This window comes from Danio rerio, chromosome 19 (assembly GCF_052040795.2).
Source record: "Danio rerio strain M-AB ecotype USA chromosome 19, GRCz13ab, whole genome shotgun sequence".
Taxonomy (NCBI): Eukaryota; Metazoa; Chordata; class Actinopteri; order Cypriniformes; family Danionidae; genus Danio; species Danio rerio.
In genome coordinates, this window is record NC_141039.2 from 43307607 (window position 1) to 43320091 (window position 12485).

The following is a 12485-nucleotide window of genomic DNA, read 5'->3' on the forward strand; positions in this document are numbered from 1 at the left end:
TAACCATATATGGTTAAATTTAATTTCCATTTAAAGAACATTAAAATCAAGGTTCATGCAAGCTAAATTATTTGCATCATTGCTCCAGTCTTCACACATAATCGTTCAGAAACAAATCTGATATCTTGGTTTGGTGCTGAAGAAATATTTATAATTAGGCCTGGGTAAAAATATGGCAGAAAAGTATTAATAATTTTTATTTTCTCATGTTGGTTATGAATTGTCTGTATTTCAGTGTATGAATTGTTAATCCTCTTTAAAAGAGCATTGATATCTGAATTGAGGGCATTAATTTGAATTAATTTAATTTATATTTTCAAGTATAGTTTACCAAAAAAAAAAAAACCTAAATCAAAAGTAAGCAACTTACTAAAATGTGCAAAATTTAATGTTGTGACATGAAATGACACAATGTTCAAAATGTAATCGTAAAACTATTGTAAACTTAATTAGTTACAGTTGTTGTTTTATTCTCCGAAAGATAAGCCTGTCCACAGTGTCTGGTTTTAAAAGGTAGATTCAATGTCCAAAATGTAAAACTACACAGCTAGTATGTGCACACAGATTGTACACCTTTTTATAATTTATTTTTAATTTATAATATATATTTGCAAGAAAGACTAACAGTGTGTTGCTTTAAGAGGTAGATTAGTATACTAGTAGACTAGTATAATCACTTTTGAGAGAGTCGACTGAATCCTAATTTAAGCCAACACAATACATACACACATTTACTTAAAGGATTTTCCATGTGGAATGTGCTTTATTCACTGTAACTGTTTTTCATTGTTTTCAGGCAGTGACACATGTGACTGGCTGTTATCCAGTGGACGTTTTTTAGGGGACAATGTGTGGCAGCCCTATGGGTGCATGTTACACAAGTACAAAAGCACGTAAGTTGTGGGATCTTTAATTTACCTTAATTGTGGGTGTTGGGTTAAAAGGTGGGCTGGAATTTACAGTCCTCTTTGTTGTCTTTCAGTGAAGCAAAGTTCTGCCTCAGAGAGAAGAGAATAGCATTTGTCGGAGACTCTAGAATACGTCAGCTCTTCTATTCTTTCATCAAAATGATGAACCCTGAGGTGAAAGAAGTTGGGAACAAGGTTTGTTGTTGCTATTCATTTCCGTAAGCCTGCTTTAGGTTCGCTGGTATAATGTATTCCAAACCAAAGTGAGAATTGACTTCAAAGTCATATTTTATCTCCTGGCCCCCGAAGCAATTTCCACTTTTATACATGCGCCACTCAAAGGCTCCAGTGAAATTAAAAAGGAAAGGGTGTAATAGTTCCTGTTCACCAGAAGATTACTTCTGGTATTTGAGAATATGTCCCAGACAAAAAAAGCAGTTGCAGTTTTTCATTTAAGATGAACAATTCTTGTTTTTGTGCAATGCTGCAGTGGTTATAAATAAGACATCTGTAAAAATGCATCGTTGTCTTCAATTAAAAACATTAACATGCTTGAGATATATATATATATATATATATATATATATATATATATATATATATATATATATATATATATATATATATATATATATATTGATTGATTGATTGATTGATTGGAATAGGTCACCCAAGTATGAAAATGTACCAATCCTTTAATTCATTCCAAATAGAGCTATTAAAGCAGTCTGGTTAATTATGTATTTATATCGCAAATTACACACCGACCATTTTATTAGGTTCACCTGTCCAACCTTTTTGTTACTGCAAATTTCCAATCAGCATCAACTCAATACATTTAGGCATGTAGACATGGTCAATACGATATGCTACAGTTCAAACCGAGCATCCGAATTTGGAAGAAAGACGATTTTAGTGACTTTAAATGTGGTATGGTCGTTAGTGCTAGATGTGCTGGTGGATTTCAGAAACTGCTGATCTACTGGTGTGTTCACGCACAACCATCTCTAGGGTTTACAGTGAATGGTCAGCAAAGAGCAAATATCCAGTGAGCGGCAGTTCTGTGGGCCCAAATGCCTTGTTGATGCCAGAGGTCAGAGGAGAATGGCCAGACTGGTTCCAGCTGTTAGAAAGGTAGCTGTAACTCTAATAACCACTTGTTACAACCGAAGTATGCAGAAGAGCATTTCTGAATGCACAACACATCCAACCTTGAGGCGGATGGGCTACAGCAGCAAAAAACCTCTGCGGGTGCCACTCCTGTCAGCTAAGGACAGGAAACTGAGGCTACAATTCGCACAGGCTCCCCAAAATTGGACCATAAAAGATTGAATAAACATTGCCTGGTCTGAGTCTCAATTTCTGCTGTGACATTCTTATGGTAGGGTCTGAGTTTGGCATCAACAACATGAAAGCATGGTACCATCCTGCCTTGTATCAATGGTTCAGGCTGGGCCCATTAATAACAATTGAGCATAGTACCTATTGAGTGTCAATGCCTTAGCATACCTGAGTTTTGTTCCTGACAATGTCCATCTTTTTATGACCTCCGTGTACCCATCCAATCATCTCAGACTGTTTTCTTAAGCATGACAATGAGTTCACTGTACTCAAATGGCCTCCACAGTCAGCAAATCTCAATCCAATAGAGCACCTTTGGGATGTGGTGGAACTAGAGATTCGCATCATGGATGTGCAGCCGACAAATCTGCAGCAACTGTGTGATGCTATCATGTCAATATGGAATCTCTGAGGAATATTTTCAGTATCTTGATAAATCTATGCCACTAAGGATTAAGACACTTCGGAAGGCAAAAGTGGTTCCAACCCGGTACTAGTAAGGTGTACCTAATAAAGTGGCCAGTGAGTGTATATTGCAGAAATGAAATATTGCAATGTTAGATTTTTGCAATATCGTGCAGCCTCCTATAAGTGAAGAATGAGTAAATGATGACAACTTTCATTTTTGGATGAACTATCCCTTTAATGCTAAGCTTTTATTTTTTTAAACCATTAATAATAATTATTATCAATTATTGTTGATGGTTTAATAATATATCGCCCTTTTGTTTGCATAAATTATGTCATCAGCATGAGAACATCCCTTTTGTCGATGGTGATTCCACTGTGGTAAGTGATTTTAATTTGTGGTTTCTTAAAGTTTGAGCAAATGTTGATTTTATTTAGATCCTTTTAATTATTTTTTTTAATGACAGATCAAAATAAGTTGCGAATGTCTCCATTTCAGAATTTCCTGTGGTACGCAGAAGTGAACAATTCCTTGAAGGAGCAGTTAATGTTATGGACTGAGGTAAAGACAATCATATTATTGTACAGCATGCAAAAGAGCCAAGTTATAATATCACGGGCTTCTGATTTTATCTCCTCTCTCAATAACTCTAGGGATCTGCTTCCAAACCACATGTCATCATCATTGGTGCTGCTACGGTGAGTTCTTGTTTGCAGTCATAATGCCTAGAGGCGCTATTGTTGAAGATCTTTTTAATGACTGATGTGTATGGTTTCCAACAGTGGTCCATTAAGTTGCACAACGGCAAGAGTGAGGCGCTTTTTCAGTACAAGGCAAACCTCACAGCTATAGCAGACACACTGGAAAAACTAGCCGAGCACAGTGAAGTCTACTGGGTTCTACAAGGTGAATAGAACACTTGCTCCTGTTTTGTTTATTTACTGTGTTAAAATGATTACTAAAGTATCACATGACACTGAAGACTACAGTAATTACAGTAGTGTGTGTGTGTGTGTGTGTAATTTTTATTTTTTTTTAATTATCACTAGATCATAGATTGTTTGTTTTTTGTGCAATGTATAAAGTAGTTGACAGTAAATGCACAGTGTGAAATAGTCTTGTGTTTGTCTTTTAGATCCTGTTTATGAGGATGTGCTAAGTGAAAGCCGAAAGATGATCACAAATGAGCAGATAAATCTGTACAATGAGGCAGCAGTTAGTACCCTGAATACCAGCAAAAAGAAGGTCAAATTCCTGGAGGCATCTAGGCAAGCTGCTATGGAGACCATTTCTCAGTCGGTGGACGGCCTGCATCTTCCTGAGAGCACAAGAGATGTTGTAAGTGTTCTGTTGAGACTTTTTTTTTTTTTTTTTTTTGATTTGCTAAATGGAGTGCCGTCACATTTTTATATATAATGGCACAATTTAGGAGTAACATTTGGGTTTGGGCTGGAACTAAACTTTGCAGGACACGGGCCCTCCAGGACCCAGTTTGGACACCCCTGCCTTAACTGGTTTAGGGTAAATGACATGGGTAGATAGACGCGATGCTAAAACCAAGTGTCAATTATTCACTAGTTCAAATAATTTGTTTAAAATGACTGATTGATTTACGATCAAAGCAAGGCTGTATATGAAATCACCTTCTATGCAACTAAATAGTGCACTTTTTGAGGTACAGCCATTTGTAGTGATGTCTGAAGCCATAGTGGATGTTCTGAAGTGCACTCAATCAATCTCACAATGCACTGCAATAACAAGTGTAAAACCAATGCACACTCCACAGCTAGAGAATACTCAATGGACTGTAAGAAATAATGTGCTGAATTTCCATGTTTGACCACAAGATGGCTTAAACAGTAAAATCGTATTGGTGGTAGTGGTAAAATAAGTTATTCAGTTGTTAAATTAACAAGTTGAAAATAGATTTATCAGTCAGAAAAACACAACTGCATCCCTTCAGTGCTCCAATTCACTCATTCATTTTAATTTAACTTTTTTCAAGTGGGCTATATTAGTGGACTTATGCATGATATGTTGACTCACTTGATTCATTCAAAAACTGATTCATCTAGCATAACTTCACTGTGTTTCTCATTTGATAGGAACTATTTCCATTTGGACAGAATTTGTTTTGACATGTAAATTCCTAAATATGCAGTAAGGTCAGCTGCAGTTACTGTGCTTTTAAATTTTGTTAGTAAATCTTTTAGTAAATTAAGTTGTTATAGTGGGTTTTTGCTCTAGTTCTCACTATGCAAATTATTTATTATTTATTTTTGACTCAGTTCTTGTTAAACCAACTTTTCAGGGGTCCGTTCTTCGTACGTGGATTACTCAGTTAGCTGGATTTGGATATTGACGATTTGACACGATCCAAGATCGTTTCGTTCTTCAAAGCTGATCCGAGAGTTGTTGTCATGGCAACAGTTCTGCTAGCTTAAACCTGATCGGGAGCAGGTTCAATTCATATAAACAGGATTAGATTGGCTCAGTTCAAGCAAAGATAATAGAGAAAGTATGTTCTGAATTCTGATATTTTCTTACAATAGTAGTTATATACACTTGGGAAAATAGTAACTTTTTTATATATATATATATATATATATATATATATATATATATATATATATATATATATATATATATATATATATATATATATATATATATATATATATATATATATATATATATAAGTTATAGTTATTAATAAAATAAATAAAGTTATACATATTAATAAAACGTATGCAATCTGCACTCTCGTAATGAAAGTTCAAAGACTGCCACTTGCTGGTGCAAAGAGAAAACATTTGAACTTTTTTAGATCGTTTTAGTACAATTTGTGTATAATAGAAATGCACAATGTGTGACAAAAAAAAAAAAAATTATACATTAATGCAGTCATAAACATGTTTTGACAGTTAATATGCCAGTGATTATGCTTAACAAAAGTTGCAGACGCCTTTATCAATATCAAAATGCTTTTGAAAACATCCAGTTATTCCTTACAGCGATTTTAAAAAAAAAAACGGCTATTAATAAAGAAAATCTTTTCTAAATGTAGAACTAAATACACTGATATGCATTGAAATACATGATGAACACTCTTGACACATGAAAGTGTAAAGCCTGCAGCTCACAACAAATGTGGAAGGTTATTGCGTATCATATTTAACTAGCCGTTTACTGCTAATTTGATGTAATTTTGCTCACATGGATAATTGAATATTAATCAGATGATGTCATTACGCTGCTGTGCCGTCAGCCAATCGTTGCATTGCTGATCATGATTTCGAGGATCGATAGATCTGTCCTTCACAACACACGCAGCGATCTCAGATCAGTTCATCCAGACATTCTAATCTGATTCACGAACTTGTTTGAAGAACCAAATTAGCGAGAGATCAGTTATCAAGATTAAAAGATCCAGGATCGGCAAAATCATCTTAGATCATTTAAGCGAGGTACGAAGAACGGACCCCAGAAGAGCAGGCAAAACTAGCAACTGACTTGTAGATATTAGAGTAGTGGTTCTCAATCTTGGTCCTGGAGGTCCGGTGTCCTGCAGTCCCCCCCTATCAAACTCCAATCAAACACACCTGGCCTAGCTAATCATGCTCTTACTAGTCTTTCTAGAAACATCCATGCAGGTGTGTTGAAGCAAGATTTTGAGTTTGAGAACCCCTGTTCTGGAGTAAGAAACGTCACTATTGATGCCAATTCATGCCTAGACATCAAGGACGCACCAATATAGGATTTTTGATCGATACCGGTCAAAGCTCTACCGATTTGCATGTTGAGAGCCAATATCATAGCTCACAAATATTTTTTTTTAATGATTGCACAGACAAAACGCATGCATTGAACAACATATTTTATTTAAAACCCTAACTTTATCAGCTATTAATTTCTATGGGCAACTTTATTTATATAAATAAAATCTTCTGTCTTTGTTGCCAATATATTGTGTATCCCTACTACACATCATGCCAAAATCAGCTTGATTATGGTGGAGTCTAACTCTGAACCCATCATAAGCTAACCTGAAATCATGATTTTATCATTTCCTGATGCGAAAAGCTCTCAGGTAAAAAATGTTCATTACAAACATTTTTGTCGCGTGTTAGCAGACCACTGTAATCCACACATGTGAGCTTTGCACTCATCGCGGGGGAATGGGGAAAACCTTTGTTGCAGCACATTTATAAACGCAACACTAACGACCCATGTCTCCAAACAAATCTATTTCTTTCACTAGTTTTAATTATGGTTGGCAACACAGCATGTTATTTCTCTGAACACTGTATCAGGTAAAAACAGTCTTCGAAGCTATCATGCATATTAATTAAGTTGCATCTCATACAAAATAGAGCCCACTGATTGGTTCAAATCAAGTCTTTCTCCCGAATTAATCCTGAAAACTCAAAGACGTCACGTTGTGCCCGCCAGTACAGACAACCAGTTTCAACGCTGGAATTTACACAAGGATCTTATTGTCGTGACATAGCTTCAAAATTTCTTTTTAAACCTGAAAGAGTGAATTTGCCCAAAATAACGCAAAAACAACCAATTTTCACTTTTTTTTTGTGAAAAAAATGTGTCCTAATAATGTTTTTAGCAATGTTGGGCATATATATGACTGTCAACATGGTAAAAAAATGTGTTACGTGACCCTTTTAAATTAACATTTTTTTTATTTCTCCACTTTGTCAGGGCGCCATGGTACTTATGAACTCCATGTGCAACAAGATCCTGAAGCCCATTGATGGCTCCTGCTGTCAGAGCGCTCCTCCGCTAAGCGTCCTTCAGAAGCTAGCAGCTGCTGTCCTCCTGGTGTCCGTCGTCTGCTTCGTCCTGCTGGGCTTCAGCTCACATCGGAAGAGCAGACCCGCTCCTGATGTGGAGAGCGGAGAGGAGAAAAAACACCCCGCTGCTGTGGGGCAGCTCAACCCAAAGGGACCATTACTGGCCATCGGCAAGATGAGCCTCATCATGCTGTACTTCTACCTGTGTGACCGGGCTGACATCTTTATGAAGGAGCAGAAATTCTACACACACTCCGCTTTTTTCATTCCTCTCATCTACATCTTCGTTCTGGGTGTCTTCTACAGTGAGAACAGCAAAGAGGTACTGCAAATTTTAACCTGTATTTATAGTCTCAAGTAGGGCTGTACAAAATATTGCTTCAGCATTGATATTGCAATGTGTGCATCTGCAATAGTCACATCACAGGATCTGTGATGTTGAGATGGGTTTATGTAGTTGACCAGGGGTCCGTTCTTCATACCTCGCTTAAATGATCTAAGATGATTTGGCAGATTCTGGATCTTTTAATCTTGATAACTGATCTCTCGCTAATTTGGTTCTTCAAACAAGTTCGCGAATCAGATTAGAATGTCTGGATAAACTGATCTGAGATCGCTGCGTGTGTTGTTAAGGACAGATCTATCGATCCTCGAAATCATGATCAGCAATGCAACGATTGGCTGACGGCACAGCAGCGTAATGACATCATCTGATTAATATTCAATTATCCATGTGAGCAAAATTACATCAAATTAGCAGTAAACGGCTTGTTAAATATGACACGCAATAAGCTGCAGGCTTTACACTTTCATTTGTCAAGACAAGAGTATTCATCATGTATTTCAATGCAAATCAATGTATTTAGTTCTACATTTAGAAAAGATTTTCTTTATTATAGTAACTGTTTTTAATCGGTGTAAAGAATAACTGGTTGTTTCCAAAAGCATTTTGATATTGGTAAAGGCGTCTGCAACTTTTGTGAAGCATCAAATCACTGGCATATTACTGTCAAAACATGTTTATGACTGCATAAATGTATTATTGCTTTTAAAAAAAGTCACATATTGTGCATTTCTATTATACACAATTTGTACTAAAGCGATCTAAAAAGTTCATATCAATAAGTTTTCTCTTTGCACCACCAGGTGGCAGTCTTTGTATTTTCATTTCGAGGGTGCAGATTGCATACGTTTTATTAATATGTAAAACTTTATTTATTTTATTAATGACTATAACTTTATATATATATAGTTAAAAACTACTATTTTCCCAAGTGTATATAACTACTACTGTAAGAAAATATCAGAATTCAGAACATACTTTCTGTATTATCTTTGCTTGAACTAAGCCGATCTAATCCTGTTTATATGAATTGAACCTGCTCCCGATCAACTTTGAAGAACGAAACGATCCTGGATCGTGTCAAATCGTCAATATCCAAATCCAGCTAACTGAGTAATCCACGTACAAAGAACGGACCCCAGAAGCCAGTTTTTTTTTTTTTTTTTTTTTTTTTTGGGTGGGGGGGGGTTTGTAAGTGCAAGTTTGTGTTTTAAGGACTGTGACTGAATGAACATTTCAAGAGTTTAAAGCATTCAGGCACAATATATTGTACCATTTGTATCTTTTTAATAAAGATACATTTTATTTAATTTATTTATGCTATAAAGATGATGCAGAGTTTCTTTACTTTTTAGATTTTTTTTTTCTTCCAATTTCTGTGCCTAAATAGTGTTTGACAAAACCATAAAGCAAAAATACTTGTGATTGTGTTTATTATTTTTATGCATGCAGTGTTTCCTCCTAGAATTTTTTTTTTCCAGCTATGGTGGCAGGCCTTTTTTGACAGATCTACCAACTACCTGTGGCTTTATATAAATGACAATTGTCGTGAGCGCAATATAGAAATCAAGAAGGCATTTATGTAATAGCTGATTTCCTCTGCTCGTGCACAAACTTCTTGCCCACCCCCTCAAATATAAGCCGCTTCAAGAGTGCGCGGATCTTCTTGTGCGCTCTCAAATAAAAAGCTGCTTAAGTGCAATTTTTAGTGCGTTTATGTCTCCAGCATTATTAGAATTGCTAGGAATATTTATGAATGTTTCTTAGACTTGCAGAGCGATAATAATGCGTTCTGAAGTAAAGTGAAACGGCTATACGTTGTGTTTTATTCGTTTTAAATGTCTGGGTAAAAAAAATCCCCTTTTGAACACAATATATTTTTATTTTGAGATGCATTTAAAATCCTTTTTGGAGCATTAAACATGTCAGGCTGAATAATTCACATCAATCATTGACTTGTGTGCCGTGCGGTCTTCATTTGTTTTTAAAAAAAACAAAAAAAAAACTGATTTCTTTACAATTTTAAACCGTACCTTTGGATATCTTTTCAGCAGGAGATACTGTTGTCCTAAAAAAACGTAAATAAAAAAAAATCTTACACATACCTTAGAAATGGTATAGAATATAATTTTGGTGGTTTTAAAACCTTGACTTTTTCAGACTGCAGTATACCTTGAAAACGTTTATCGTCCCATGCCTAATTGCAATCAATCTGAGTTAATGAAGACTTTCCCAAGAGTGTCCTTTTTAAGGCATCTGATAAAACCGTATTCATATTGCAGTATTTATCGCACAAACCAAATATCGTGCAGCTCTAGTCTCAAGGTTCATGAAAGGTGCTGAAAATCCTTAAATGTTTGAATTTTAATCTGCTGCTTGCATTATGGATGAACTGCTTAAAAATAGTTTTTTCTTTTTTGTGATCGTAATAATTGATCTTACTAAATAGGTTGTTACAATTCATTCAAATATAATCAACTAAATGCCTTTTCTTTTGCATAAAATGACCACTATCTGTGCCCCTTAAAAATGAAAATAAATATGAATTTAAGATTAAATTTGATATTTAAGATGCAAATAAATTACATTTAAGAGAGTAAAAGACGGTAATTTCAGTGTTGGGCTTGGGGCAAACATCCCATCAAACATTTTTCTTAGAATCTTGTCTTGTCCTATATAATAATATATCAATCAGCAGCTGTTATAATGTGATGAAGTATGTAAAAAGGTAATTTACCACACTTGAAAAGGACTAGAGTTTGCGAATGCACCTGGAAAGTTCTTAGTTTTTAATTTGACTTTGTAAAATGTGTACACTAAAAAAATGCAGGGTTCTGCACCATTCAATAATGTTGTCCCCATACAAATTAGTTAAGTTAATTGGTTTTGACAATTTTTAAGTGGATTGAGCATAAAAAAAATTAAGTTGTCCCCAAAAAATCTCAAGAATCTGCTTTTTTTTCCTGCTTATTCTAGTAGTAAATACAAATACAGCAAAAAAAAAGTAAATACAAGTTAACAGTGTATTTACAAAAATTATACAATTGCATAGTTTGTTAAAAAAAAATTCTCAAATCAAGTTCCAAGTTACACTAGGTTTATATACATTATCATTTATAAGTTAACTTTTTGCTTCTAAGGCAATTGGTTTACTCGCTTTAAGTAGCTAACCACTCTTTACAGTGCATGATGTTTTCTGTGAGTTTATAAAAATAATTTCTTTGAACAATCAGTGATGTGTTTTTAAAATTGTAGGTAGAATGAAGATTTCTATACATTTGTAATTGTTTCTCTTTCCAGACAAAACTTTTGAACCGAGAGCAGACGGATGAATGGAAGGGCTGGATGCAGCTGGTCATTCTTATTTATCACATTTCTGGAGCCAGCGCAGTATGTTTTTCTTTTTTTCATATTCTGTCACTTTACAATGAGATTTTATTAGTGAATGTATTTACTGAATTTACTGTATTTACATGAACTAATAACGAACAATACTTGTACAACATTTAATAATCATAGTTCAACATTTGCGTTATTAAAATCCAAATTCATGCTGGATATCATTAATGAACATTTTAATGAGAGTTTACATGAACTAACTACAAACCCCTTCAACTGATACAACCTTATTGTAAAGTGTTGCAGACAATTCCTTTAGGTTGCATTGCATTAGTATTACCTGGGTTCTGAACCTTCTCTTTGTTTGTTTCTTCAGTTCATACCGGTGTACATGCACGTCCGTGTGCTGGTCGCTGCGTATCTCTTCCAAACAGGATATGGACACTTCTCCTTCTTCTGGCTAAAGGGAGACTTTGGACTTTACAGGGTTTGTCAGGTACTTGTTGCCAGACTCTTCTGATCTTTTTTTGCAGTTTGCTTAGAGAAGTGATGCATGGTGGGCTTCTGAAATCAGGAGGCTAAATCCATTTTCAGAAGTCTAGAAACTTTTGATGTCTATTGTAAACTGTAGTTTAAGCCTTTTATAGAGCACTCATTGGAATAACTCTGGTTTGGGTATTACAAGACTTGTGAACGTTTATGAAATAAAAAAATAAATAAATCATAGTGACAAATTATTATTATTATTATTATTATTATTATTATTATATATTAATAATTCAATTTGAGTGAAAAACCATACGAGTAAGCAGAGCGTTATATTATAGGTAAAACAATTGCGTTACAAATAAAATGGTCCGATTATAATTTAGACTGATCTCTGAAACATCAGTTTCTAATCTTTCATTGCTCTAATTGTAACATTGAGATTGTTGCGTAACTGTAGACATCTGCCTCACATTATTTGTGTAATTGGATTTTATTTCATCATTATTTTAATTTATTTATTATATTTTTTTCTGTTATTTCTATAATGGTTGTTTGACATGTTTGTAAAATGTAAAAATGTTAAATCATAAACGAGAAAGCGTTTATTACGTTTAATGGTATTTTATATTTTTATTCAACAAGCATGCATTAAATTTATCACCAGAATTTTGATATCAGAAATTTATAATATTACAACATATTAAAATGTGTAAAAAGAACAGCCTTGGTCAAAATGAACTAAAGAAATTCTGTAAGATATGTCAGATTTTGTAATATAAATTTGTTTTTATTTTGTAATTAATAAAAGTGTTACGTGTTTTATGATGTTAAAGTGGGATGCTGTAACA

General features: G+C 34.5%; 1 protein-coding gene across 3 annotated transcripts in view; it reads left to right on the plus strand.

The window, feature by feature from the left end:
- The window catches only part of casd1 (CAS1 domain sialic acid O acetyltransferase 1), a 28362-nt gene that overhangs the window by 2995 nt on the left and 12882 nt on the right, over positions 1 to 12485 (plus strand). Inside the window, exons 2-11 of one of the 3 annotated variants that reach the window (NM_001278180.1) lie at positions 797 to 893; positions 983 to 1103; positions 3000 to 3038; positions 3157 to 3219; positions 3312 to 3356; positions 3441 to 3564; positions 3794 to 3996; positions 7375 to 7788; positions 11110 to 11199; positions 11525 to 11644. In NM_001278180.1, coding sequence (NP_001265109.1) covers positions 797 to 893; positions 983 to 1103; positions 3000 to 3038; positions 3157 to 3219; positions 3312 to 3356; positions 3441 to 3564; positions 3794 to 3996; positions 7375 to 7788; positions 11110 to 11199; positions 11525 to 11644 — 1316 coding nt within the window. Of the gene's footprint in view, positions 1 to 796; positions 894 to 982; positions 1104 to 2999; positions 3039 to 3156; positions 3220 to 3311; positions 3357 to 3440; positions 3565 to 3793; positions 3997 to 4132; positions 4972 to 6145; positions 7934 to 8951; positions 10750 to 11109; positions 11200 to 11524; positions 11645 to 12485 lie in introns of those variants that run through there. The other 2 variants (XR_015516184.2, XM_087294960.1) reach the window with 2 other exon arrangements.